This window comes from Phallusia mammillata, chromosome 8 (assembly GCF_965637545.1).
Source record: "Phallusia mammillata chromosome 8, kaPhaMamm4.hap1.1, whole genome shotgun sequence".
Taxonomy (NCBI): domain Eukaryota; kingdom Metazoa; phylum Chordata; class Ascidiacea; order Phlebobranchia; family Ascidiidae; genus Phallusia; species Phallusia mammillata.
Window position 1 is genome coordinate 3,402,566 of NC_137259.1, and position 27,820 is coordinate 3,430,385.

Consider the following 27,820-nt stretch of genomic DNA (forward strand, 5'->3'; position numbering starts at 1 on the left):
TTAAAGGGTTTGTTCGTGTTATTTGGTCAAGAAAAGTGCTTCAAACTTTTTTAAATTGACTTATGTGACAAGTATCTTTCTGAAGTTGGTCTATGTAAAATGCAATTCACCCACATGCCTCCGAAACGCGAAAATTAAAAAAAACAGCTATACTTGCTATTGTATTAACACCCAGTGTATTTTTATCTGCTACATTTTGTCGACAAATCATAAATGGCATATGTTTTTGAGAAACCATCAAAAACATTTCGCAATTTCAGCTTCCTCAAATGCATTTACTTCGTTACATTTCAGGGTTCTTTGCAAGAGTTAGAGATTTTGTTTGACCCCAAGAAAGCGGAAACGTATTGTCTTCCTTCCCGCGCGTTGAGGTCCAGTGACACTGAAGGTAGTGGAGCTAGTGGAGACGGATCAAGCGATGTTGATGCTGAAAAAGATGATGAAGAAAGTACTGAAGAAAACAAGACTGAAATCGATGAGCCAACTGAGAGTCCTATGATAATCCCTAGTGAAGAAGCGGAGTTTACTACTACCACGATTCTGAGTCCAACCACTGCGTTTGTAGAGGTTGAAGAGGAATTAATTCACCCCCGCATTGCACACGTGACCCCATTGACTGAACCAACGCATGAGGTAAACTTGAAATTGTTTTAAACAGGTTGTAACTTAGTAGCAATAATTTAGTTCTAGTAACTTTTCTCCAATAAAGGATCAAATTAAATTTTTATAAATGTTGGTAGGCCAGAAAGAGTTTTTTTGGGGAACTAACTTGTGAAGTACTTCCTTTTTTTAAGACTATTGATTTTTAAGACTATTGTTTTGCTGTGGTCGCCTCAGACATAGATTTGGGTTAAAACATTTAAAATAAGTAATCTGGCGATTAATTGCTATTCAGAATTACCATCTAATTTATCTAGTGTTATACAATAAAGATAATTAGTCCTTAAGGAATTACCCGCTTTTACAAGTGGTTTCCAAATCTGCTTCAGAATAACAATACACCATTGTAGTTAAATGTGTCAAATACAGCGTTATGTGGCCAACCGCATATTCAAATTTTATCCTGTGACTGGAATAACTATTTCACACAATTTCGTTCCAACACACACCTTTGCAAACCGCAAAAATCGCATGTGGTTAAACATGTGTCTGTTCTTTGACAGTTTAACCTTAGTGTAGTTGAACTAATTGCAGCATAAGTGAACAGCGTGTTATTAAATTACATCCTATGTGTTAGAGTATTGTGTAGTTTTGTTATTTTGAAGAAGATAATTTGACACTGAGACGTAATTGTGATGTGTTTTGCAGAGTTTGGTTGAAGAACCAGAACCGGTACCTACAGATGATGTTGAAGTTGAAGTGAAAACAGTCAGAGGTATTTGAATTTTTTGTCTGTAAAATCATTTTGCAAATTATGCTGGTGATTTGGTTGGTGAAAAAAAAAACGATTTCACAACTGTTAAAGTTGGATCAATGAATATGGAAAATTGCTACAATGTACAAACCTCGTTAACTATATTTGTTTGTACGTTTGAAAATGTCTATGTTTTGTTTAGTTTTAATACTTTTAAAAATAATACTGTCATATTTCAGGTGAAAAAGGAATGAAAGGCGAACCAGGAGTAGGACTGGTTGGACCTAAAGGTAATGCAAGAATTTTTAACCAGTTATCCAAGAAGTATAAAAACCTTTTGGTAAATCTCCTTGGTTGAAACGAAATAAGTCAGTTATAGGTGACAGAAATATGTATTTTACCGTTTCGAAAGTAACCTTATTCAAATAGAATGATTTTAAAATTATTTATTTGAGATAGGGACTATTGTATTGCATAGAAAATAGATGCCGTTGTCAAACCCTTAAGGACCAATAGTGGGCGTTCGTGTTTGTTAAGATTAAGAACGGCTGACAAGTTAGAAGGTTTTTGGCATAAAGTTAGCACTGATGGTCTTGTGCCACTGAGAGCATTTTGTTTCCTATTTCCCTCCCTCTATGGGGCATTCCTGTTCTGCATACCACACAGCGAAAGGTCTCCGACGTGATTTTCAAAGCTCTTCTAACGCAATTTGGGGCTTGGCTTTAAGCGTTGTAATACTGCCTGTGCACTTTCCTGGTGTGGCCATAAACTTTACCTGGATTGCAATAAAAACGTCGTTAGCCCATTTTGCACGGGAAAATTGTTTCATAAAAACGTACACGCAAGTTAAGCAAGAAGTCTTCAAATGCTTTGCTAACCGACAAAAGCGTTTACTTTTTGTCCTTATTTTCAACCTAAAGCAGATGATAGACATTTTAGCATGTAGGATTTCTTAATAGAGATGTATTTCTTTGTATGTTTAGAGGCGCCCATAAAATCGAAGAAGCAAGGCAATACTCGAAAGTAATTTGTGCTAATGACACAAAACGCTATTTGAATCATCAAACTGATTTACACCCAAAGATTTGACTTTTACATTTAATTAAGATAAAATTGAGGGCTATGTTTTTGAGCTGGGAAAGTTTATGACTAAGCAGGTTTGTTTAATGTTTCAAAAAAGCGCCATCCTACAGCTGATGCCACTTTAGGGTGTGGTCAATGTCGAGGCCCCAAATGGGTGTTGACAGTTACCTTTCAGGCGACGAGACTCAAAGCGGTTTACGGTTTTGTTATTGGAGGGTTTGGGGGAAGTAGCAACCAAGCGAGCCCTCGGCCTGACAGTCTGGCGGTGCATCAGACGCCATAGGGCCCTTGTGGCGAGCGCAAAAATTTCCGGTCGAAATTTGATGTCTGCTGCGTTAACCGTTGCAACACAGGGTTAAGTGCCTGGTTAGCTTAACCGACAACAGTTGCGCATTGTTGTGGGGCATTAACGTGGGGATTGCGCGTAAGCTTAGGATCGGCCAAACCGCTTTGCACTTACACTAGTTTGAGTTAAACTTAATTGTTCAGATTTTTTTTACAACTATTATGGCGCTTTTACACGGCCTGAAGTGTCTGTAATCTCACTTTTAAGTAGCATGGCTCTTGAATGGTTACTGTTTATGTTAAATCCAATCCGTTAACTGAAGATTTTCTGGTGTTAGCAGATCAAATCGTCTAGTGTGTAAAATATTTGGCTGCCAAAAAATTGTATGTGGATAGAACTATTTTTTTGACCCGGAATTCAGTTTTTTTCAAATTGTAAAATTATATCTGATTGTAGCGAAGTTATAGTTGAACATACATTTACATTTTTGTCTTATACAAACCGACTTATACAAAACGTTATGTTTTAGGTGCACAGGGTGATCGAGGTACTGATGGAGCAGATGGAGAACCTGGTCCCAAAGGAGAGCCTGGAGACGTTGGACTGCAAGGACCCGAAGGACCACAGGTAAACTAATAAACTTTCAGTTGATGTATATTCGAAAAATTATCAGTTTGAATAGCTTTCTATTTCTTCAAACCTCTAAAGGAAATCTACCACTAAATGTGCAAAATAATTAGTACTGCAGCATATACGTAATGCATTTTTTCTGTCTAACAGGGTGAAGCTGGCCAAAAGGGTGAACAGGTAAGATGAATGTGATACAATCGTTTTCTGAAATTTACCGAAGATCGTAGAAAAAAATATTTTCAGTGACAAACATTAACACATTTAACCTGAATAAAAATGTGAAAGTAGTGTTTAAAGAAAAGTGAAATTTTCGGTTAAAGATAGAATGATTTAAAATGAAATTAATTGACCTGTATTTTTAGGGTGAGCAAGGTATGAAAGGAGAAAACGGTGTAGCTGGTGAAAAGGGTGACAAAGGAGAAGATTCGGTCGTACCAGGCTCTCCTGGACCCAAAGTAAGCCTCTTTCTTTAAAGCTTACTTGTTTTGAAATACATTTTTACCTTGGAAAGTTTCCTTATAAACTGAAGCTAGGGCAGCGATAAAAAGGATTTGGCTTTCTTAACAAATGTGTCACCCAATTTGATTCAAAACTTTGCAAAAAACATTCAGCTTGTGCTCTGACAATAGCAGCTAAATGTGTCGTTAACGTATAATATATCACCTGTGTCCAATTTATTTATCTGATACAACCAAGTATTAAATGAACACGATGTTGAGCAAGTATTGGTGTCAATCTATCACCCATCGCTTGTTTGGCATCGTGCCGTTGAAAGACGATCGTCATCGACAAGAAATAGTCCAAACGTATTTGCTTACTTGGCGAAACAAGTTAGAACACACGTAACCTGTCGTGTGACATGCTGGAACTATGTGGGTCACACTCCTAGTAAAACCGGGCCTTTCTCAAACAAGATCTAAACCTGTGTGCCCAATGTTTGCCCTATCTCCAACCAAACTATATTTGCACTTATAGTAAATTATAATGTGCTCTTTACTTTTCGTGGTCAGTCCGTAACTAGGCCGTTACGTTCTAAGTACAGAAATAGCGCCCGTGCTTACTCAAAGCGGTAAAAATAACGCAAGTATTTGAAATGGTGGACATACCACACATGCCAATGTCGGGGTTAAGAGTTACCAACCATTGACACAAAGTTAAAATTTATCTCCGTTACGTCTGGTCAAATCCAATAGAAGTCATTTTTTACAATCCGACCACATGTGTAAGAATGATAAACTTTTAACAAACTTTTTTTGCCAGCACCACATAGCAATAACCAAAAATATATTCATGAACATCCCATAAATGTTACTAATTTCTAAAATGTTACAAATTTATTTCATGACCTTTAGTTAATCGTTGTGCTTTTTGTAAAGGGTGAAGTTGGAATTGGTATTCAAGGCATCCAAGGTGAAAAGGGTGAAAAAGGAGAAGCCTCGATTATTCCAGGACCGCCTGGTGCTGATGTAAGTAGAATTTTACACGATTGTGTTTTCTACCCGTTAAGCCAAACTTATCCTTGCTGAAATTCGAACCCACAACCTCAGTATATCTGGTGAATACGATCTGCATAAACTATGTCACATATGTGCTACTGAATCGACCTAAATCGACAACATGTTCATATTTTCCATTAACTAGCAGTTAACTGTGTATTTGTTAAGAACTAAACTCCAAGTGTAAAGTTTAGACTGCTCTACAATGATAAAAAACATTGCCCCTTTAATCTGTAATCTTCGTAGGAAACGATTTCTTAACCCTATCGTGTGACAGTTTGCTGAGTAAACAGAACTTTAAATCCAAACCTTCCGGCATTAATCCTCGTCTTGGAAACCAGCTCAGATAACTTGTGCTGCCAAAAATCCGCCAACGGGCTCGAATTTCTTGCGGTAAAACTTGTTTTTCTTTGCAGGGTGCTGTTGGGCTGCAGGGCGCCAAGGTAAGATCTCCTGATATATGTTGTTTATCCGTTTGTGCATTTTCCATTACCACCTAACATAGTCTAAACTTTTAGCCTGACTCTAAATTATGCAGTGTTAAACGGCATTACATCCAAAGGCCAAAAATGTACACGTTTGAACAAGAAACATCATTGTAGCCTCAACAGTTTGAACTTTGCTTTGTAGTGTTACTTGTGTAAACCTAATTTATCTTGTTACCATTTGGGATGTTGTGACCGGATTTTGCACCCATCGGTTGTATGTAATAGCCACCGCAAATGGGATAGTTAGGTCACGACCATATTTCCTTCTAAAGCTTATCTAAATTCCCGGCTACCAGCCAACACAATGTGCCATGGAGATTAACTTTAAGCCCAGGTTCAACAAACGTGCCAAGCCATTTGGGTTTGGGAGAATATTCTCACGTTAACATAAGAGGTCATTTTGAGTTGACACGTCTAAAGGTCTCTCCGCATTCTTTTCGACTTGTATCGTTATGAGAATGAGATCGAATTTGAAATCAAAGCTTCGGAAAGAAATTAAAGTTTCATATGTCGAGTGGACACTTGAAAATGCGGCTAGCCGTTCGTCGATTTGTGCTTAGAATTACAACGCCTTCTTACAAGTGTTGCCATTATAGCGCGCATGGTGTACGATTACGACACTTTAGAGATATTCCAAATTGACCATTGTTTGAATCAACATCGTACGTAAATAAATGCCAACGAACTTGACTTTTTTAACATTCAATATTTCATTTGGACTAAACCAATTTCTTTTAAAGAGAAGAGTGATTTTTTTTCTTGCGAAAAACAAAGTTGTTTCTGGTCGAAGTTTACAACAACAATCCCAAATGGTTCTTTTTCAAACAAAGCCTGAATTTGGCCATAAATTTGGTAACAATGCAACGAAAAATGATGTCTAATGTGAATTCAGGCGAATCAAACCTGTTTTTATTGAAACTTAAGCCTGGTTCAAACAATGATCATAACATTGAAGTACCCAGGGATGAGACTAACTTGCTGTATTAATTATTTAAAGGGTGAACCCGGCGAAGATGGAGAAGATGGTGAAGACGGTGATGACGGCGAGGATGGAACGAAGGTGTGCTTGTAGTTTATGTTTAATGTTCAGTTATAGAAACGTACCAACACTAGCAACTCCCACGCTTACGTTATGGGTGATGTGTGCAAAATAAGGTTGAATGCCCTTGAATGCCTCACCTTTGCTACAAAAAAATGCTTTGTAAATCGTATAAGATAACAATATGTATTTGGAAGATTTAACCTTTATGTATTTCGCATACTAGTACAGTATTATACACTGAAGACAGTGTACACTGTTGCAACCTATGAGGTCTGATCAGTGCAGCTGGTGGTCAGAGGTAGGCCGAAACAGTGAGCACTGTCTGCAATATTAGAATGGTACTTTTTCCAAGAAATATATTAAACTGTTTGTTAGACGGTTTGTGCGTTATCAATTCTACTGCAATTTAGTTAGCTTTGTTACAATGAGATGTTAAAATATGGTCATAAAACTTTCTCCCATTTTTTAGGGTGATCGTGGCCACCCTGGTCCAGCTATTCCAGGTCCTCCAGGTCCACCAGGACCACCAGGCGCTCACCCGGTATGTATTTACCAAACCAAAAGACACCCTAATTTTTTTTTAAAGCCACGTTATATTACAGTCTAGTTTAAAATAGTAAAATGTTTTAATCTCTTTTCATACAAAACTTTACCAAAACCCTTTATCAAATTATCATTTTTTTTACTCAATGCCCAACTAAATTGGTTTCCTTCTTTGTTTAGCGAACGGCTTTCGTTGACATGGAAGGGTCAGGAATGGAGGTATGAAAACTAAATACAATCAGATATTTATGTAACAAATATTACCAGTTGTGTTTGTGTGTAAAAAACAAAATATCGTATGTGTTCGTGTCTGAAACCTAGCAATATACCAAGCAATGCCATTCATGCACAACAAAACTATCAGTTCTAATTGTATTGTAAACAGGGACCAGCTGGCCCACCTGGCCCACAGGGACCACAGGGCCCTCCTGGACCAAAAGGACCCGCTGGCCAGAACGGCACAAGCGTCAAAGGCGACAAGGGCGAAAAAGGCGACACTGTAAGTCCGGATTAAGCAGTTTGTTAGCAAACAAATTCTTTACTCTCGAGAGAAAAATGTCTGTCGCACTTCACTGGGCAGAAAATTGAAAACGAAACCACCCAGAAGAAATTGTAGTAAAACGTTTTTAGGCCTCACTTTGGCGTAAATATGTCAACTTAACACATGCAGGTCACGGGGTTAACGTTTCGTCAAATAAGCCATTGGTGTTGGTGACTACATAATTTGTTGCTGTCCCCGTTGGGAAAACCTTAATTTAAATACTACAGTAAAGCAAAACATTGCAACATATTTGAAATAAATAAATTGTTTGTGTTTTAAGGGTGAGATTGGTTTGATGGGACCTGAAGGCCCACAAGGCCCCCCTGGAAGGTCTGGAGTGGATGGATTGAACGTAAGTAAAAGACTTCAACTACAAATATATAACATCATCTCTTCTATCTTTTTTTCCATTTTCAAGCTTTTCTCTATAGGTGAAATAAATTTATTACCAGTTTCTCTGTTGTGTCTATTGTTTCTTTCTTCATTCAGTTCGAAAATTTGCTTCAACGTGTAGTATCTCATTTACACAAAAACAAAGATCAATCTGAACGTCCCTCTCCTTTCGGTTTTCCGCGTCGTCAAAGTTTCAATTTTGGTTCAAGGGATGGCACACCTTACTCGGTACAATTTCTTTCTTTCCAACCTTCTGTTTACCTTCTTCCCTAACTCTCTCTCTTTTCTTTTGTGCTTTTTTCTCGTCACTTCTCTCGCAGCCGGGTTGGGCTTTTCGTGACGACCATTTCAGCGATTCTCAAACCAATTTTGGGAGACAAAAACGCGTTTATCGGCCGAAACCCTTTGGTCTTGGTGGCCCCGGAAGCACCAATCTTGTTTCCACAAATGACATAGGAAATCCGAGGGTATGGTGTCGACTTCTTTTCTCTTTTACTGTCAATCTACACTACATTCAAACTTCCCTATTATCATTATGCTTGACACTGAAATACTTTACAAAACTTTGCAATTGTTTTCACAAAATTGGCATACATGTTACCTCCTTTCAATTTCATGTTTCTTCATTTATGAAGATGCATACTGGATATCGAATTTTATTTTATAGATCTAACATATATTTGACATGTAATTTAACACAGGAAATACTTTTAAACAGGGTGAAATGGGACCACCTGGACCAGCTGGCGTCGGTGCTAAGGTAAATCTTTTTCCTAGGTCTTTGTTTGTGTAACAACTTGTCCACTTTGTTGTGTTAAAAGCAGCTTAATCATTTCTGTTAAAAAACTCCCAAACAAAGTATAACACATGGAGGCCTATACTATAAAAAGGGAGATTTTTATCTATTGCAAAATTGTATGAGTTTATCGAAACATTTTTACAATTATTTAACTAGGTAATGTAATGTTGATGAACAACAAGGAAATTCACAACAGTATCAACACCTTGTTTGTTTCATCTTAGGGAGAACCTGGCGAAGATGGCAAAGCAGGCGCCCCCGGGCCACCTGGACCCCCAGGCGTGTGCGCAGCCAAATCACATATGCCAACAGGTAGAGCTAAAAAATGCAGACTATGATCTTTGTCTTCCAGTAACCAAGTGAAAATTGTCACGATAAAAGCCTTTCTCGGCATAGCTGCAGGGCTTGTGTGGTTAGGATGCAATTTCGAAGGGCGGTTTTTCCTGGAAGTTAACTCGTTCCAATAAAACGACCATTGCGCTGGTTCTGCAAATACCTGGCACATTTACCACATTAGAAACGTTCTTTTAGCATGACAGGCATTCCTTAGTTACTTGCGTTTTTTCAAGGGCTTTGGATAGAGCTGTATCAATCACATTTCATTACTATGACATTCTTCTATTGAGTTTGGCATGTTCGAATATGAGCGTATTGGTAAAAAGATTTTAGGGATAAACGTAAACCGTAGGGTTTTAAATGAAATTGAATTCATAGTATTTGGAGACTAGATTGTGAAAAATAAACCACTTAACACCAAAGTCAAATTCCTTAAAACCATGTTTGTAAACTGTAAGTAAAACCAAATGTACTAAAAATCTCAAAACCTCTTACAATGCAAGTCTACAATAATCTTTTACCAGACCTTATAGGTCGAAACAGTGTGCTCTGTCTGCGGCTTATCATGTATTGGATCGATGCCTTTATATTTATAAATCTGTAACCAACGATTTTCAGACGATGAAGACATTGAGGGTGGTAGTGGTGAAGAAACAGACAGAACTGCCAAAGTTACATCCGGTTGTGGTGTAGGAGCTCCAGGCCCCGCTGGTGAGGCGGGACCAGTTGGACCACACGTAAGTCACGTAATGCATTTCTGACACCACCAATTTCAAAAAACTTTACTTAAGTAGACAAAGTCATTAATTAAGTTGTTGTTAGAGTTTTAACATTTGTGAAATGTCATTTTCAGGGACCTGCTGGACCACAAGGACCACCAGGACCAAGTGGAAACAACGGTGCACCGGTAAGATGCCCAAAATCTTGTTATATCTACTGATAGCATAAACTGAACTTGCTTAAGTCGTTTCACTAGATCAATACAAAGTCATGTCAGAAACTTCACAGGAAATATGCCAAACTTTTCGTCTTGAATAAATAATTAAGAGCAACTTAAGGCTACATCAGACACTGCAAGATTTGTCTATAATAAAACTGCTGGAACAGCAATGCTCGTTTCTACATTATTCACATCGGACACGTTTGAATTTGCAAATTGAACTGTTTTCACGTAACCCTTTGTTTTTTAATGCTCAAATATTTTTATTAGGGTGCACAAGGTATTCAAGGCCCTCAAGGTGAAACTGGACCTGCAGGAATTCAAGGACCACAGGTATAAAAATGTTTTCACAAAAATGTCTAATGCCGTCTTTTGTGGAAAACCTTGTATTCCGAATTCTCTCAAAATGCTGCTATTTTTGGTAACACCCTGTTTCGTTTGCTCTCAGGGACCCAAAGGCATGACTGGAGCAGAAGGACCACAGGTAATAATGAATTTAATATTTGATGTTTTCAAAATTTAAAATTGTTTTCCAACGACTCTGAAAAAAGTATAGTGATTGGCTGCAACAAGAAACCTTTTCACAAATGCACAAAATCAATCATGCTTAAAACCTACATAAACATTCCCAACCGTTGCAATAAACTCAATAGACCCCACACATACGTTAAAACCACCAACAGCAGGCTTGCAAAAGCTAGCATTGCATCATCAAGACCACACACGTGTCAGGCATAAGGTTGCCACTTAAACCGCTCTGATCTGTTGCCCAACTTAAGCATGTTAACCACATAAGGCTTTTGATCGCTTTCAGTGTCTAAGACCCAGACAAAAGCCGTTTTGGGCTATGAAAAATTTACGAGTGCGTCATGACATAATGGCTAGCATAGAAAATCGGCAATTTGACCTCTGCACAAAGCAAGGTTTTGGGAAATTATGGTCCTAAAATATTTGAAGCTCGTTAATATACGTTACCACACAATTACCAGTGGTAATTTACCACATTTAGCAAATATACGTTTATTGTTATTAGCACAGTTTTTTCACTTGAAGCAAACTTTACCATTTGAAATTTGCGTTACTTTTTTGTGTTCCCGTAAAATACATATATTTGGTGTACGTAAGTTTTAAAAGCTTTTGTTATTAATTGTACCAATAGATCAGCGCATACCTAGCATTAATTTTTGTCTATTTTATTGTCATTCTACACGTTGCACATAGAGTGAACTATATGATTCAAAAATCACTTTACTTTTTTACTTTCTCAAAATATAAAATATATGCCATGTCAAATAAACGTGTATTGTCTAAATTCAGGGTCCTATTGGTATGGATGGTTTGGATGGAGAACGCGGACCCGCTGGTCCAGCTGGTAAAGATGGCGTAGCTGGACCCAAGGGTGAACCTGGACTACAGGTAAGCAACTATCGAATACCTTGGGTCGTGGCGTACTAGCTAAAAGGATGACGTCAGGGCGTTATAATGACTCGTCGACAAAGTTAATTGTTATTTTGTCACTTTACATATAACGGCAGTGAATATTGTAAAGTCCAAAGCTTGGGTATTTGATTAATTGTGAATACGTTTAAGTTAAAAAAGTTGGGCAAAAATCATTTTTTCTTTGATATTTTTAACTTTGTTATGCCAGATTACATCTTTACGTATTAATGTGTATATTTTTACGCAGGGACCAGCAGGTCCACCAGGCATTGGAAGCACTGGGTCATCACAGAAGGTAACACCCTAATTCAAATTAAATACTTTACCTACAATCCACATTTTATTTGCAAAACAATTTTTGTAACTGAACATTCTGTAACATTGTGACCTAAAACAATTATTAGACGCTGGTTAAAACTGTTTTATCAAAAATGTTTTTTATGGTCGGTTGTATAAATTTAAACTTTTTTCAGGGTGAAAAGGGTGAGCCAGGTTCTATGATCAACCCTGACGGCAGTTTAATGTCCGATTCTCTCCTTAACTTTAACAAAGAAGAAATGAAGGTACCTTAGACCTAAACCGATATTGTGCCTTTAAAGGAACTTATTTTCACCCAAACTTTATAAAAGTTGCAGTTTAAGTTAATTTCTTTAAAAATTTGGGCAAAAAGGTTTAGTATTTAATGACTTTATTGTGTTTTCGAGAAGGAAATGTGTAAAAAAAATAAAACCAAACTTTTGTTATAAGTTTTGTTTAAAGGGGACTCTAGTTAACCAAGTTTTCTAATGCAGACAATTTTTTTCTAATCTTAGCCTTGTTTTGCGTTGGAACACAACGAATGATGTTTATATGATTTTTATTGTTTCAGGGCGCTAAGGGAGAACCCGGTTTAGACGGATTAAAGGGAGACATGGGAATGCCAGGACGCCGGGTACGTCATCGCTAGGCTTTGTTATGTCACAAAGGGGCTTATGATGTCAAAATGTGTTTGCTTTATACAGTCCCATGAGACTAGGTGGCTTATTTAGTCACTTTACTGTTACAACAGTTGACGTGAAACCGGTTAAACAAACAAGCAACGAAACATGCGACTGACCTGTTTATTGAAGCCTTTTTTGTTCTTTTTTTGTTGTCTTAATAAACATTAAACAAAATCTGCCAACTAAGATAAACATACATTCATATATTGGGATCAGCCCTTTGCTGTGCCATACAGGAATTCTTGAGAAACAAGCTTGATTCGGTATAACGCTTTCAATGAGCCTGGCGTGCCGTGATGCAAAAATCTAGCAAATCACGCTACCTTCAGGCATTCATTTAGACTGCAAAAATGTAAAAGTATTTTTTTGACATAAACATTTAGGTATGGTACCCTAGGGTTTAAATTTTTCACCTCACCAAACTTAACGTTTTACATTAATTTTTAGGGTTCGGCAGGCCAAGACGGTAACCCTGGAATCCCAGGTTCACAAGGACCCATCGGACCACCAGGACCACCTGTAAGTTGGAAGATATGAGTGTAATTTTTGTGCTTTAACCTAACGCTGTGCTATTCAAATGCCAATTTCTACATTCGTTTGTAAAAAATGCTTATGTTATTTATTTTGTTTACAGGGTCCAGGCAGCTCTGGAAGTCTATTCTCAGGTACTAGATGAAGTTCTGTTGTCATAAAATACTTCTTTTTTATTTCCCATTGTTAAACTTAAAGTAAATTCCAATTCAAATATTTTAAAGCGGTGTAACTGTTGTGGCCCTTTATATCACTGATAATGGCATTAGCATTTGCCGAAACGTTTCATTAATAACGCATATCGCTTTGGGGCCTATTTGGACCGTTATTTTTCAGATTAAAGTTCTGAACAGATCCTTAAAGAATTCCAATTTAAATCCTAATTGGATAAATTGAGTTAAACTGTTGTATTGACTTTTTAAAGATCTGAAATTTGTTTTTAAATTTCCAAAGGTTTCATCTCACTGCTTTAAAATCACTGTTTTTGGATAATTTGGTCGTATCTTGATTTTTTTTAAACCCTTCTGTTCTCCTTTGTAGGTGAAAAGGGCGATATGGGATTACCTGGACCACGTGGTCATCGTGGAGCTGACGGTAAACCTGGAGGCAAGGGAGAGTCTGGAAGCAGGGTATGTAAAAATTATCAGAACCATTCATACCATGATTTTTGGTTAAACATGATTTTGGTCAAAGGTAATTTACGAGTGTGTGAGTAATGCGTTTATATATACATTCTAATTTTTTAACATTGAGTCGTTCGTTCCAAGTTAAATTGATGGTTGATTATAGTTTTCATCCACCAAACATTGAGCTGGATGAATCTATCATTAAGTTTAAAGTGCGAATATTACATTACAAATAGGAAACTCTTGTACAAAAATCAACACTTGTTTTTCACATTATTTGTGTTAATGCAAAAAACACACTAGTAAACTCAAACCTTCCTTTTATGTAGGGATTCCCAGGTTTGGTCGGAAATGCAGGACCTCCAGGTCCACCTGGACCAGCAGGACGAGACGGAATTCCAGGAAAGAACGGCCACTCGGTTCAGAGTACTGAAAGTATGCGATTTTCGTTGCAACATCAATGTGTGCTTATATATCTTCATGAGTAGGAAGTATTGAAATGTTGACTTCCCAGGCCTGAAACTATTCACTTTGTATAGTACGTAGTAGATGTTAAACCATACAAAGATCATTTAAAATTGGGTCTTTTATCAACTTTACAGATATTTCTAGAGTTTAAGCCAATTTATAAATCACATCTACAAATTAACGCAAACTCCTCCCCGGTTAGGAACCACTGCCTTTGACATTTCCACTTTCAAACTGATGATATCAATTATTAAGTGTGCCGAAATCCTTACTGTTGTTATTATTACTATGTAAACGAATGTGCTAACTAAATGAAAAACGCAGACTAAATTAAGGATGTATTGTCTCCAATACAATACGTTACGAATATTCAATCTAACCAATGTCTTAACTTCAGGAGAAGACCAATCTTTGATAACATTCGATGATATGCGAAACATGCAAGATGAATTTGATGTAAGTTCAAAAGGGGATTTACCTGTTTTACATTCTTTCTTTACAAACTGTCATAGAGTATTTGTAATGTTCTACTGGTGGTATGAATTACTATTTCTTAATATTTAAATTGATTCGTCCAAGTAAAGCCTTACTATGCGACTCCTATCCCAAACTACTCATTTTTAACTTACATTCTACTCTAAGTTAAAGTTTTAAGTTATGTTCGTTTTACTACTTAAAATGTTTTACTCACCTTTAGGTTAAATACTGAAAATTTTAAGTCTCTTTGGGTTTACTGCTGAATTTTCTTACTAATGCACAACTTGATTTAAGCTAAAAATGCGGTTCTTGCACAAGTGATTCTTATTTGAGTTGTGTACATTTTAGACGGTAGCGGCCGGTACTTTCTCGTTTGTGCGAAACCGTGAAGAAGTTTACGTAAAAACATCAAAAGGTTGGCGCAAGGTTATGCTGGGAGATCCTCTGCATGTTGACAGACCCAAACCACAGGTAAGGGACTCCGAAACAATAACAAATGTCTAAAACTTGCTAGTTATCTCAGAATTGTAAACGGTCCTGAAATTAGAGCGCGAATCCGCCCGAACCCAATTCGTTTTTGAGAAGCCCGTTTTGGCAAAAGGTTTGATTTACAAGTCTATACAGTGAAGCACCAGTAAAATCCAAAACAATGAACACAATAGACAATTGGTCTTGAACAAGGCGTTTTAGGGCTGTTTGACATTAGGTCAGGTCTAGCAACTAGCTACTAAGTCAGTTAAATTTATTCAAAAAAATACTGACTCAGAGCGTAAAATCAGCCCGAATCAAGCCCGTTTTTTTGAAGAAACATAAGCCCCAACCCGGACCGACTTAAATCTCCGAGTTATCTTATTACAAGCACAAGTCCTACATTTACAGTGTATGTGAATTTAAAAACCTCCAATTTAGCATTAAAGTTGTTTAAATTAGTGGCGTTTAATTTGTGCAAAATAACTCTTTATACAACAAGATTTGTCAATACCTTTCTAGTTGCCTAAATACGAATGTTAAAGAAGCCTAATAAGTTCTCCAGAAAGATGCACAAACACAATATTGTCATTTAAAAGCAGCGTGTAATCAATAAAATAATCATCGTTAAACCTTCTAACGTATTTTCAAACTCCAGGAAGCCACTACAACAGTTGCACCACCACCATCCACAACAACACCAAGGGCCACTACGCGGCGCCCGAGACCCACCACCACCAAGGCCCCAGAAACGTTGCCACCTCAGCCACCTCAACATGATAAGCAGCTACACATGATTGCACTGAACTTCCCGATTCGTGGTGACATGGGTGGCATTGTCGGAGCTGACAGATTGTGCTTTAACCAAGCAAGGGAGGCAGGACTCAGTGGCACATACAGGTATTTGTTTTCTGCTAAACATGCACCTTAATTTCTGTACTTGTTTAATCATTTTTATAGTCTATATGGATTTAAGTTTATATCAGTAACTTGCAGTGTTATGAATTTTAGCATGTTTTGTGCATTTCAGAGCATTTTTGTCTTCCATCGACCAGAACATCAAGACTATAGTAAGACGGGATGATAGACACGACGTTCCTATTGTCAACTCAATGGTAAGAATAAATTGTTATACCTATTGGTCCTAAAATCTCATTGAGTCATCTTACAACCAACGTAAATCTGCCATCAAATTGCTCGAGTTGTACCTTTGTATTAAATTTGAACCAACTGTACGTCTATGTCTAAAGTTGGTCAGTTTTAAAGTGTTCTTGCATTAAAGTTTCGTATCCTTAACGTCTTTCTTAAGCAATGGTGTGCTTTTATAGGGCGAAGTACTTTTCTCATCTTGGAACTCGATCTTCGACGGTTCAGGCGGTCTGATTGATCCTTACAAAATTTACTCGTTTGAAAACAGACAAATCATGAATGATGCGAGATGGTAAGAAAGAGATTGAATTATTACTGGTATTGCAAGTTATGCCAGTGGGATAAGTGATGTGAAAACTTTAATGTAATGGTTGCCAACCTTTTTTTAAAAAAAGCATGTTCATTCCTCCCCGATATGCCGCATATTAGATGCTTAACCATACAAAGATCATTTAAAGTTGGGTCGTTTTTCAATCAACTTTGCAGGTCATATTCCCAGAACTTAAGCGTCTATTCACAAACCACATGTAAAAAAAACTAAATTCCTCCCCTCACGTTTAAAAAATCCTCCTCGGATGGAAACAACCGCTTTTGTACATAAATTTGATAACATTCTAAAAACCTCTCAACTATCCACACACATTTACAAAATTCAAAATATCCACTGCTGCACATCCTATCATTTATTAGTTCACACAGGCAAAGACAAAATGCCTACCTACCTAAATATTCACATAAAGCAGTCAGTAACTTGTTATTTTCGCGCAGGCCTTCGAAGTTCGTGTGGCACGGATCTTCGGATAGTGGCGAATTGGACGCAATGCATTATTGTGCATCATGGTATACCGGGTACTCAGCAGTAACTGGTGCAGCATCACCTTTGTCGCGCGGAGCCTTGCTTCAGCAACGGCCTTACAACTGTCGCTCTAGTTTTGCTGTGCTTTGTATTGAAAACAGCAGTTGGAACTTGGGCTACCGAAAGAGATGAAAGCTTGATGCTGGAGCAAATTTTCCAAGAAGATCTGACAGAAACACAAACAACATAAACTGAAAACTTTGACGGAACACACGCGAGCACAGATTTTTTGTCTCGCATCTGTGTATTCGCATCTTATTTTTTATTGAAACCTACCAATACAACCACCGGAGGCAGCATTTCACCAAAGCAACCTTTTCAAAAAAAGACTGATTTTATTTTATTTTATTTCTTCCCGTCGCTGCCAGAAGCTTTCCTTTGGCAAGCGCTTGTTATGTTTTGTGATTTTAGTTTCAACTGAAGACCGTTGTGATCCTATCCCAAGCATCGAAACATGTACGTTCCAAACACGCTACGCTCTCATTTCAAGCCAGCATCTTTGCTTAGCTTTTATCGTGCTTTAAAAACTGAGAAATGACGCACTTTGCTTTTAACCCCATTTTCGCTACACCATTTTTTACCCCACATATTATACAATGTCACCCATCTTTTATACTTTACACCGAATTTTATTAAAACTCTGCACTCATTTTGGCCTCGAATCACACAGAAATCGGTCTCCTCAGTGTGAAATGCTACGTGTTTTTAATTTATCGCCCTTTAACCTTTACCCCCGTGCCCCCAGGGGAATTCCCCTTGTTTTTGCGGTATATAATGTGCATAGGCTGAATTTTGTCGTTCGTTTGCCGCGCGCATAGCGTACGGTGCCTTTCTATTAAAACTTTCAGTATTACAAAAAAATCTTGTGTTACCTTTAACGCAACAAGCGCCTGTGGATTTTTTTTACATAGCCTTGTAAATCAGTAGCAAATCTAAATCAAATTCATCTTGTTAAGCATCAAGCGCCAAATTCACCGATTTTGTAGCCTTTTTATTTATCTCATGTCGCGTGTCGCTTGTCGCATCCATCGCGTTAACCGTTGCAGCATAGCTTTTTTTGTTTTGTGCTTTATGAACTTTTTTGCGCCCTGGCCTTCAACTCAATGCCATAACAATAACAATATTTTGTATCTGTACCATTTAGTCAAAGCATATACATTTTTAACCACGAATTTGTCACTTAACTCAGCCAAAACATTACATTGTAACACCCAGTGTTTGAGTATCGTGTTTTACTTTCACCGACAACTGTTAGAATTTAGGCAAATGTTCACATCGTATGATAACATTGATCTCATGAGACTTGCATTTTTTGCTGTTTATAACGCTTTCGCACCCGTTGTTATTATAGTGTCAGCAATACGCTTGGAACCCAGTACACGTTGAAACAAAACTTTTTCCTTTTGTTTGTGGCAAACTTGTATTTCAGTTTAGGTTTTTGCTTAAGGTTAAAAAAACAGGCTTTATTGAAGCCTCAATTTCATCAACTTTCGGGCCTAATCTGAGCTTTGTTTTAACAAAAAAGGGTCGGGTTTCGGCCTTGTACTTATTTGTTTGGCCCCATTTACAATTCTAGTTTATAGTTATCCCACAAAATTGGATGAAAATGGCAACGAGGCTAAAGTTAAAAAAGTGTCGGAAGCCCAGGCAAGCCACTGTTCGAGCATTGATGTAACATCACATGGGACATCCTGCTTGGTTGTTGTGTTGACAGGTCACATTATGTGGATGTTACAAATTGCAGTACATCGATTGTATTGGATGAATATGATGAAAAGATTAAATTGTGTCGGTGCATTTAATGAGGTAAGTACCTGGTATACGTTAGGTTCCGTTAGATCAACCCAGCAGAGCACCTAAATGTAGAAGCAAACACTATACGAACCAACTATTTCAAGGGCACCTAGATTCATTCACCAAGATAACCTAGATGTGAGCGCTATGGTCCTGTGATCACAAAGTGTGTGGGTTCGAATTCCGTCTTTGTTTCTGAGCAAAAAATAACCATTTCCTATTTTTGCATTTCCTACTTGTAAAGCGGTACCTCGATATCGAACTTTTCGGCATAACAAACGGAACAGTAAATGAACCAACAAATGCACATACATACGCCTAAAATGATTTGGGTACAAAAAACGACAAATTGAGCCCCAATAAAATCCCTTGATTGGAAGACAGTGTGTTTAAAAAACAAAGGATCTAACTTGTAATAACCCAATTTGCAGAGCAATTGGCAAGTCCGAAAAAGCTGCGCAACGTTGAAACGTTATGGAGCGAAAAACGCGATATTGTGACCAAACGCTCTGCAGCTACATGGAATTAGGAAGCAGAACGCTTTACTTTTTCTTGTGAGAGCCCAAAAATGATTCAATTAAAATTATTTATGGGCCTAGTTTACGGCGAAACATCAAAATATTGACAAAGAACAGGTCTACACGCAAACTAAAAAAGGCCCCTAGACTAATAAAAAAATTACACTAGTCGTTGTGAATTTAGTGCGTATCAGCTGATCGATCATTAAAAATGACGTCATAAGTGCTGTGTCTACGACGAAAAAGTGCGTGATACAGTTGTGACGCTTTTTGTCTGTTTTCTTCAGTTTTAGTTAGACTATAATTTGAGTTATTTGTAGCGATTCTATGTGTTTGTTTCGATCAACATCTGTTTTATGTAATACTGTTGGATCAAGAATCTCAAAATATCATAACGCTTTTTAACACAATTGCTTTATTTTATGTGAATGAGTTATTGTGTTTGTGTTCAACACGAAAAGGTATAAATCAGGGGTGGGGAACCTACTTAGTACAGCGGGCCGCATGAATTCCACTACATTTTCGGGCGGGCCAAATATTTATTTATTTTCAAATTCCGTGTAAAAATACCCAAGGTTTTATATTTCACCAGTGGTTTTATATTTCACCAGTGGTTTTATATTTCATCGCTCCAGATTTGATTTTTTCTTTCCTGCTACATGTTCGCAACAAACTAGGCATACAGGTTTATCACTTATTTCGACTAAAAAATACGAGTTGGAACACCCTAGCTCTATTACTGATCTGTTTATTTTTTCAATGATATGTTTGAAATAACAATATAAGGATCGCACGTTAATAGCTCTAAAAAAATAACACCACATGACAAATGATTTGTTACTGCAAGAAAAGGCAATCGAGTGACCGTTACGTCACAAATATAGCAAGTGGTTCAATGCGTGGCTATTTTTATAAGTTTGGCGTCATAATGTGGATTTGGGAGATATTGAATATAAATTACCAATAATGTCGAAGTAATTTTTACAAAATATTTGTACATAAACATTTTTTTGCTTTTTTATGCAATGTTGTATACTTTAACAAAAATCTGACGCGGGCCACATTAAAAAGGCATGCGGGCCGCAGGTTCCCCACCCCTGGTATAAATAATAAGATCGCTTAAAAGTGAAACTCAGTTTTTGTCGACAATTACATGAAAGATAAGTTTTGGTTTGTCAGCTTTTGAGAACATTACAGAAAACTTTTTTTAATAATGTTTTTTTTTCAAAAGTTTGTGACTGTGTGCTGAAATACTTGGAAATTGTAGTCAAAATGTGTCAAAATTTCAGTGTACTATTGGTTCCAATTTTGAAGATGTTACTATTGTTGGTTGCTTGGTGCTGGTAAAACATCGAAAAAGTCCATTACAATCTCACGGCATAAAACATGTTTCGTATTATTGTCATCACTTCACTTTTGTTTAAGTCTTTGAATGCAAAACTCGTGTAAACATTGTCCAACATCTTGCCCAAAAACAAGGATTGTGCGCCACTGACCTTTTTTGGTTTTGTTGCAGTATTACTTGACAGTTGGTAGAAAAGTTATTTTTTGACTGTTTATTTTTAAAAATTGAACAATGTCTGATTCTGCAGCCGATGTTGAAAAGCAAACGAAAGATGAGGGTGCCACCTGGTGGTGTAAACTGCTTGCTCGTGGAATTGGAGTTATCGCAGCCTTAAGTAAGTTTGTTAAATTCTGTGTAAATTCACATACTGTGCTGGGATTATATTTGATCAGATTGTTACATACTGTTTGCTGCCTATGCACTATGTCTTATCCAGTGGTGGGATTCAGTCGGTTTGCACCGGTTGTATAGAACCGTCTCACGAAATTTTATGTGATCAGTGAACCGGCCTTACTGGTTACTGTATATGACTCTTTGTAACAGAACCGGGTGAAAAATGTTACTTTTTCGATATAACCGACTGACAAAAATTTGCATTCCTCCACTGGTATTATGTATAGCACCATGCTCATGTTTAAAAATAAACCTTGCCGTGATTGTACAAGTGCAAACAATTGCATGACCTGTCATCAGTTTTTGGTTAAAAAAACGTAGAACTCCTGATGCATTACGATGCAAATGGTGATGTACAATAAGCAAATACTAAGTACAACAAAGTTCTGGTTTTATTTTTTGTGGTTCTAGAATTAAAAAAAATGAAATAAATATTAAATGACCAAACTCATGAATCACTTTGGCATCGCTTATTCCAAAACAAAACAGATCTTTTAGTTTATCAGTTCAGTTAATGTGGTAAGCCGTTGACAATCATGTCATGTAGTTGTATAACATAAAATATTAAACCTATAGTTAAACATTTTGAGTTTTGTATTTGTCCATGAAATATGTAAAAAAAAATATCTTTCAGTTGTCGGTCTAACTGGTGTCATCACATTGTTCAGCATTCTACATCCAATCTGTATCTTATCTGGCTGTCTAATGTTGTAAGTGCTATTGTACTGTTTGTCATAAAAAATAAAATAAGATTTTTATGTGCAACTGTTGTGTATTCTCTTTTCAAATATAAGCTGTTATGTGTACAATGTTATTATCCTTAATGGTCTTGCTTAGGCTTTCTGTTTTTGAAAAATAATCAATATTGTTAGTAACCAATAGTTGAAAAATCAATAACTTACATTTATGGCTGTAAAACTGTGCTTGCAACAAAAATAAACCAGTTGCACTATTTGTTAAATTTATGCTGGTTTTAAAACCTGTTTATTTTCGTGCAGTGCAAACATAACATGATAACAATTAAATGTTTTGACACTACAAGCTCCCTGTAAAATGTCACAGCATGCATTCACATTACATCATCTACTCCTGTTTGTTTGTGTGCTAATGGTTGTTAAACTATAGTATTCAAAAGTAACATTTGATACAAAATGTATTCATAGATAGTTTTGAACCATTTTGCTCGTGTATTTGAAGTCTATTCTGTTCAATAGATTTGAGATGAGATTCTTATGACATTATTTTATTTTTAAGGGGTATTTGTTGTATCATGATTTTGTTGGAAGCACCATTTTGTTGTTCCTTCTTTGAATCCACCAAGTCAATTTCAAATTGGCTGACTGGGAGAGCATACTGGCAGAAGGGTTTACTCTACATTGTGTAAGTAGGCCAATAACTGACATAATGTCCGATGAATACAAATGTGTGAATTGTGAAGCAGACAGAAATATGTATGAGATAGTTGAGTACTGTGTATGCTGTATTGCAGCTATAGCTTGCAATTTCCATATGTATGCTTGTACCATTTGCCAATGTGAATGCAAATTTGTGTTGCCTAATCCTGAAGTAGGTCAATTACTTCTCATTAATTACTTAATGGCAACCCTTTTGTATTGTCTTCAATTTACTACAGTAAACCTAGTTAATCTGTACCCGTTTGGGACAAAAAGTTGTCCAGATTAAGCTAAGGTCCAGATTAACAGATGTCGATTAGTTGAAGCCTTCACACATTACAAATCATTTGTACCTCCAGTTTTGCCAGAATTCCACATTAACCGAATCTAGTATACTGTATCATCTACAAAAATTTGCAATCACCGAACATCAGTTTTTTTTCTATCATTGTCGTTTTACAAAATAACTCATGTACTGAAATGATTCTTTGCCTGAAAAATGTTTAATTCCCTGATGTAATTTTGTGGCCCACAAATTCAATCAGTGAAACAGAGGAAACCAAACAATTTGATTTTCCCAGGATGCCAAGCAATTTCCGTTGCTATGCAACAGCTTTGTTTACCTTTTGTGTTAAGTTACATAGGTTCGAGTTTAAGGCAAAGATTTTTCTATTGGAACTTTGAATTACTATCTTAAACTTAAATTCTTGGTCTATTTAAAAAATATATATTTGCCAAGTTGTTACACATTTATTTATTTCCTAAAGTATAAATACCGTTTTGTTTAGAATGAAGTATCACAATTTAGTCATGGTTATGTAACTTCTTCATAAACAACATGTCCGAAGCTGTACATGTTATAATACTTTATATATTTGTTTAGAGTTTCGATCGTACCTGTTGCAGTATGTCCTGGTGTCACCACATTTGTCGGTTGCGTCCCTCCATTTGCAACTGGTGTTATTTACGGCTTGATGTCGCTTGGGAAAAAGTAAGTGTAAATAGGTCGATTACTGGTGGATGTCAATTGAAAGGTTGCATTAAGGTTATGTATCACTTGTGAACATTATAATCATGCCTAGTCAATAAATGACAGAGTCATAAACCTTTAAGTTTTACTTGCTTGCAACATTAAGACTTGTCACACAAAATCTGCATTATTAAACCATTTGTTTGGCACTGTATTCCATGCATATATATTTAATGCATCAATATATATATATATGAATCTTAAGGGCACAAAAAGTTAATGTGCATTTTGAGGGCTATAAGAAGGTAAAAAGGGGTTTAACACCATTTGTTTTTGCTTGCACTGTATGGGGGCAATAACATGACAAAAAGTAGTAACACCAGTTTTTATCATGCACTTTAGTACTGCATATCGTACTGAATACTCGGTGATCTTTGTGAAATGCATTGCTCAGCCAAGGAATATTTGGTCTGGATTTATTTTGAGGGTGTCAACCATTTCATGTGTGCCACAGTGGTGTAATAATCACTGATTTACACTTATCTGCGAACTTTTGACTTCTTTTGGCACCTTGCAATCATAGTTCACAACAAACAATAGTTGTGTAATGTGACTGTGTATAATGTATGCAAATTTAGTTGCAACCATGTAGAGTGTGACTTAATACAGGAAACAGTTGCAATTAATAAACAACTTGATTTTTCTCAGAGCGGATCGCAGTGAAATGATGGCTAATGCTCGAGGAGGTAGCACTCCACAATTTGACCGCTTTGAAAATGAGACAGGATAAAAACAATTTCTGTTTTTTGGAGGGAAACATACTGACCATTAATAATTGGTGCTAATATGCCAGAACTGTTCATGTTTTTTTAAAAAATTTCTTGTGCAATTTCCACATAAATGTCTGTAGTTTGTCACATATTTGTATGTTATGTTTTCATCGGACAGCAGCTTTTACAATATCTAAATGTGCCATTTTCTTTTTCTAAATTTAAGCTTCTTTACTCAAATTCTGTTAATAGCAGGACTCAAGTAAAAAAAAATTACCCAGCATATTTTCGATCTTGAGAGGGATAAATGATGAGCATCAAGTTAAAAATTTGATGACAATATTCTTTTAAAAGCAGAAAAGCTGGCTTTGAATGCTTATTATTTACCCCCAAAATAAATGTACTAAAATAATGTTGCAGAAAAACATACCCAAAAAGTTCTGTAATCAATTTTAAAAAGGAGCTTTAAAATGTATTTGTTAAGGCATTTTGGTCACCATTTCATACTTTTATTTTTAAATTAAGCAAGAGAGTCATGTTTGCACTTAGACCATCGCATAATTTGCATTAATTTATTGTTCATGTGACAACAACAGTCAACACTGCTTTGGCCTTGTAAAATTGTATAGATGCTCTAATCTTGAAAAGTTATTATTAACCCATAAAGAGCAACTGTTGAAAACTTACATTGAAAAATATTTTTCTTAGTTAATTCTGTTTCAGCAATTGCAAACACCTTTTTGCATCTTTCTATATTTACTTTCTGTTAAAGAATAATGTCATTAGAAGTTGTTAGCTCATAATAATACTATTTTGGTTTATTAAATTACACTTGTTATTTGTTTGGTAACATTGTTTTTCTGTCAGTAGGTGTGTAAAATTCATGTTTTTCAACCTGTTGTGTTGCTGTTTTGAAACAAATAAGTACAAACAGAAACGGTACAGCATTACATGTAATACATTTTCACCAAGTCATAGTAAAAATAAATAACAATCACTATTTAGTGACAAAGATGTAATAATGCTAAAATCACTGTTTAAATTAAATACCAGCCTAGTATGTAACTTCATTATTTCATAAAAAGAGTTTTTTTTTCCAAATTGGATCATGCTAAAATATTTGGTAGTGGTTGGTGCATTATTTACCGAAGCTATTCCCACGTTGTTGTACGTTTTATTACTTTGTTGTGATGATAAAAATACTTTATATCTTGGTGTATTCATGCTTTTTTCAGTTTAACAAACAAGCTTGGATCATCTAACTGTGCATAGAAACCAGAATAGCATGACAAAAAGTTCCAATTTAGACAAACTAGCTATCTTGTTGTGAAATCTACGATTTTCTGGGTAAACTAGCTTAGCAATGCAAAGCCGTGCATGTACAAATTGCTATTGTTTGATTGTTGGTACTTTATTGTTGGTACTTCTGCGCTAAAATTGTACAAAACTTCAATTGCTATGTGTTTATCGAATGTGTAAGCAAGATGTACTTTTGTGGGCTCATTATTTTCAGAATGTATTACATTTACTTGTCCAAATACATCTTTTGATATGTTTTGTGAAAACTACACCTAAAAACAAGTAAGACCTCCTAATCTTTTTTGTAATTTTTGACATAGTTTTAAGTGATAGTTTGCTTTAAAAGTTTATCTTAACTTATGATGTAAAAAAGCCTAGAGTTCCCAACCTGTGGTACGCGTACCACTAGTGGTCTGCGAAGGTTTTTCAGGTGGTACGCGAGCAGCTTCAGCTTTTTTTCACAAAAACCTGGATTCACAACTTTATATTTTATTTGCAAGAAAAATTCCCAACGTCTATTCTTATTGTTACGTAACTATTCCTGTTGTTTCGCATCACTACGATCTTCAAAATACAGGTCATGTCAATTGTCAACAAGACGCACAGTGCTTTGAAAGGCCGTACAACGTGGCACAGTGGGCGTTAATTACGTCAAATGATTGCTCTTGATATATATCCTCTACTGTTTTATAGCTTAAGCTACATATAGCGTTGAATAATACTAATTGTAAGTTTCAAGAAGTGGTACGCGTGGCAGTACAGAGCGTCCAAGTGGTACCAGATCGTAAAAAGGTTGGGAATCTTGGCCTAGATGGTATAATTTCACACAAAGTACAATAAGGTGGGGTATGTTTGCCGATTCATATTCCTGTGTACAGAAAGACAACTTTATAAACAACATAATCATTATCTGCAAGGTAGTTACATCGGCGTCCGCAGGCTGGGCACTGGGTACAGTCAAGTTAAAACCAAGTTTAGCTGGCAAAGTTTTTACCCCGGGGATGATATCCTAAGAAAAGACACGCTTAGCTGTGAGCACAGAAGGCTTTTAACAACAGGTCAATATAATTTCGAACCCCAAACATGTCCATGTCAACTGCCTGCAGCAGTTGGTAACTGACTCCAGCATTGCCGAGTACTTCGCAATGATCTTGAGCAGTGGTTCTCAAACTTATTCATTATTTTTTCAAAACGGTCCCTTTGCCATTAATTCGGGGGCTCGCGGTCCTTAAGGCTAAATGTGTATTTCAGAAAACGAAAGTTGATTGCAGGATTTTAGCTACTTAATGCAAAATTGCGCATAATAATGATCCAAAGACAGCTTGTGACATCACAGACAAGACGAAGGCATTACGATTATGCGCGAACAATTGCATTTTTGATGGTTGTCATTCAATAAAGGCTATTGTTTAGCAATAGAGACGGTCGATTCTCAATTCTACTTTGATTTAAACTTAGTGGCACAAACTGACGCTAAATAGAATTATAGAACTACTTCGCGGTCTCCCCAAAATTGCCTCACGGACCCCTAAAGCAGTGGTCGTCAACCTATGGGTCGCGACCCCAAGTGGTCGCCTAAACTTTTTCTGGGGTCGCAATAAGTCGCCGGATTTAATTTATTGCATTTTAAAATTGATAACAGAAAATGAAACTAATATTATGTTCTTTTAGATCGCAACTTTTGCTCTTGTTTTGTAGTACAGCTTGCTACCTCCTTTTGCAATTAAATCGTGGTAGTGGAAAAACAGAAAATGCCTTTATCGCGTAACAATGGGTTTGGACAATGTGTATTATGACTCAACACTATAAGTTTGTCTTATTTAAGGTGACACCAGAACGAGTGAATAGTTATTTATGCAAGGTACCCAACTATGCCAAATTTTTCTAATCCCGTTTTTAACCACGTGGCTGTGTGAAGCAGGATTTAGTGCAATGAGTGTATTAAAAACGAAACATCGTAATCGAAGTGGATCATAACATGCGGTTAAGCTTGTGCAAAGTCAAGCCGCGGCTTCAAAAATTCGTGGACAGTATACAGGGGCAACCATTTCACTAACAGTGCAAACTAAATGTTGAACAATTTGACAAGTTTGTGTTCCCAAAATTGGGTTTATGTCTTTAATGAAACGCCTTAAAAACTTTTTTCGTAATACTTTTGTATCGCCATATTTGTTGGTAATTATGTACAGTTTGTGTAATAGTTCTTTCCGTTCAGCATTACTTAAAACATTTTTCTCAGTGTTGAAAAAAATGGGGTCGCATGTAAATTCTGATTTCATTTTCCCTTAAATTGGGGTCGCCTATAAAAAAGGTTGACGACCACTGCCCTAAAGGACCGCGGACCCCAGTTTGAGAACCGCTGATCTTGAGACAAATGGGAAACACCGAGGTTCCTGCTGTACACTTAAGCT

At 36.6% G+C, this 27,820-nt stretch overlaps 2 protein-coding genes across 4 annotated transcripts in view; both read left to right on the top strand.

Moving 5' to 3' along the window:
* Positions 1-18,319, top strand: part of LOC145205405 (uncharacterized) — a 43,562-nt gene extending 25,243 nt beyond the window's left edge. For 2 of the 3 annotated variants that reach the window (XM_080078123.1, XM_080078125.1), the window contains 35 exons: positions 295-633; positions 1,309-1,375; positions 1,594-1,644; positions 3,253-3,350; positions 3,504-3,530; positions 3,716-3,808; positions 4,730-4,819; positions 5,266-5,292; positions 6,335-6,397; positions 6,849-6,920; positions 7,103-7,141; positions 7,308-7,421; positions 7,744-7,815; positions 7,953-8,084; positions 8,177-8,323; positions 8,575-8,616; positions 8,880-8,967; positions 9,610-9,728; positions 9,845-9,898; positions 10,202-10,264; positions 10,380-10,415; positions 11,249-11,347; positions 11,619-11,666; positions 11,845-11,934; positions 12,240-12,302; positions 12,799-12,870; positions 12,986-13,016; positions 13,423-13,511; positions 13,838-13,943; positions 14,374-14,432; positions 14,802-14,924; positions 15,580-15,821; positions 15,952-16,036; positions 16,250-16,362; positions 16,839-18,319. In XM_080078123.1, coding sequence (XP_079934249.1) covers positions 295-633; positions 1,309-1,375; positions 1,594-1,644; positions 3,253-3,350; positions 3,504-3,530; positions 3,716-3,808; positions 4,730-4,819; positions 5,266-5,292; positions 6,335-6,397; positions 6,849-6,920; positions 7,103-7,141; positions 7,308-7,421; positions 7,744-7,815; positions 7,953-8,084; positions 8,177-8,323; positions 8,575-8,616; positions 8,880-8,967; positions 9,610-9,728; positions 9,845-9,898; positions 10,202-10,264; positions 10,380-10,415; positions 11,249-11,347; positions 11,619-11,666; positions 11,845-11,934; positions 12,240-12,302; positions 12,799-12,870; positions 12,986-13,016; positions 13,423-13,511; positions 13,838-13,943; positions 14,374-14,432; positions 14,802-14,924; positions 15,580-15,821; positions 15,952-16,036; positions 16,250-16,362; positions 16,839-17,058 — 3,273 coding nt within the window. In that variant the 3' untranslated portion in view covers positions 17,059-18,319. The remainder of the gene's footprint in view (positions 1-294; positions 634-1,308; positions 1,376-1,593; positions 1,645-3,252; positions 3,351-3,503; positions 3,531-3,715; positions 3,809-4,729; positions 4,820-5,265; positions 5,293-6,334; positions 6,398-6,848; positions 6,921-7,102; positions 7,142-7,307; positions 7,422-7,743; positions 7,816-7,952; positions 8,085-8,176; positions 8,324-8,574; positions 8,617-8,879; positions 8,968-9,609; positions 9,729-9,844; positions 9,899-10,201; positions 10,265-10,379; positions 10,416-11,248; positions 11,348-11,618; positions 11,667-11,844; positions 11,935-12,239; positions 12,303-12,798; positions 12,871-12,985; positions 13,017-13,422; positions 13,512-13,837; positions 13,944-14,373; positions 14,433-14,801; positions 14,925-15,579; positions 15,822-15,951; positions 16,037-16,249; positions 16,363-16,838) is intronic. The other variant, XM_080078124.1, reaches the window with a different exon arrangement.
* Positions 18,320-20,723: 2,404 nt separating this feature from the next.
* LOC145205124 (calcium channel flower homolog) lies at positions 20,724-25,667 on the top strand. The gene is made up of 5 exons (XM_080077772.1): positions 20,724-20,917; positions 21,611-21,686; positions 22,231-22,356; positions 23,254-23,361; positions 24,049-25,667. Exons 1-5 carry the CDS (start codon positions 20,815-20,817, stop codon positions 24,128-24,130), a joined length of 495 nt encoding a protein of 164 aa, XP_079933898.1. The 5' UTR covers positions 20,724-20,814; the 3' UTR covers positions 24,131-25,667.
* Positions 25,668-27,820: the final 2,153 nt, after the last annotated feature.

Coding starts and splice junctions, on each gene's coding strand:
- LOC145205124 (XM_080077772.1), top strand. CDS start 20,815: ATGTCTGATTCTGCAGCCGATGTTGAAAAGCAAACGAAAGATGAGGGT. Junction 20,918..21,610: donor TGGAGTTATCGCAGCCTTAA/GTAAGTTTGTTA, acceptor AATATCTTTCAG/TTGTCGGTCTAACTGGTGTC. Junction 22,357..23,253: donor AAGGGTTTACTCTACATTGT/GTAAGTAGGCCA, acceptor ATATTTGTTTAG/AGTTTCGATCGTACCTGTTG.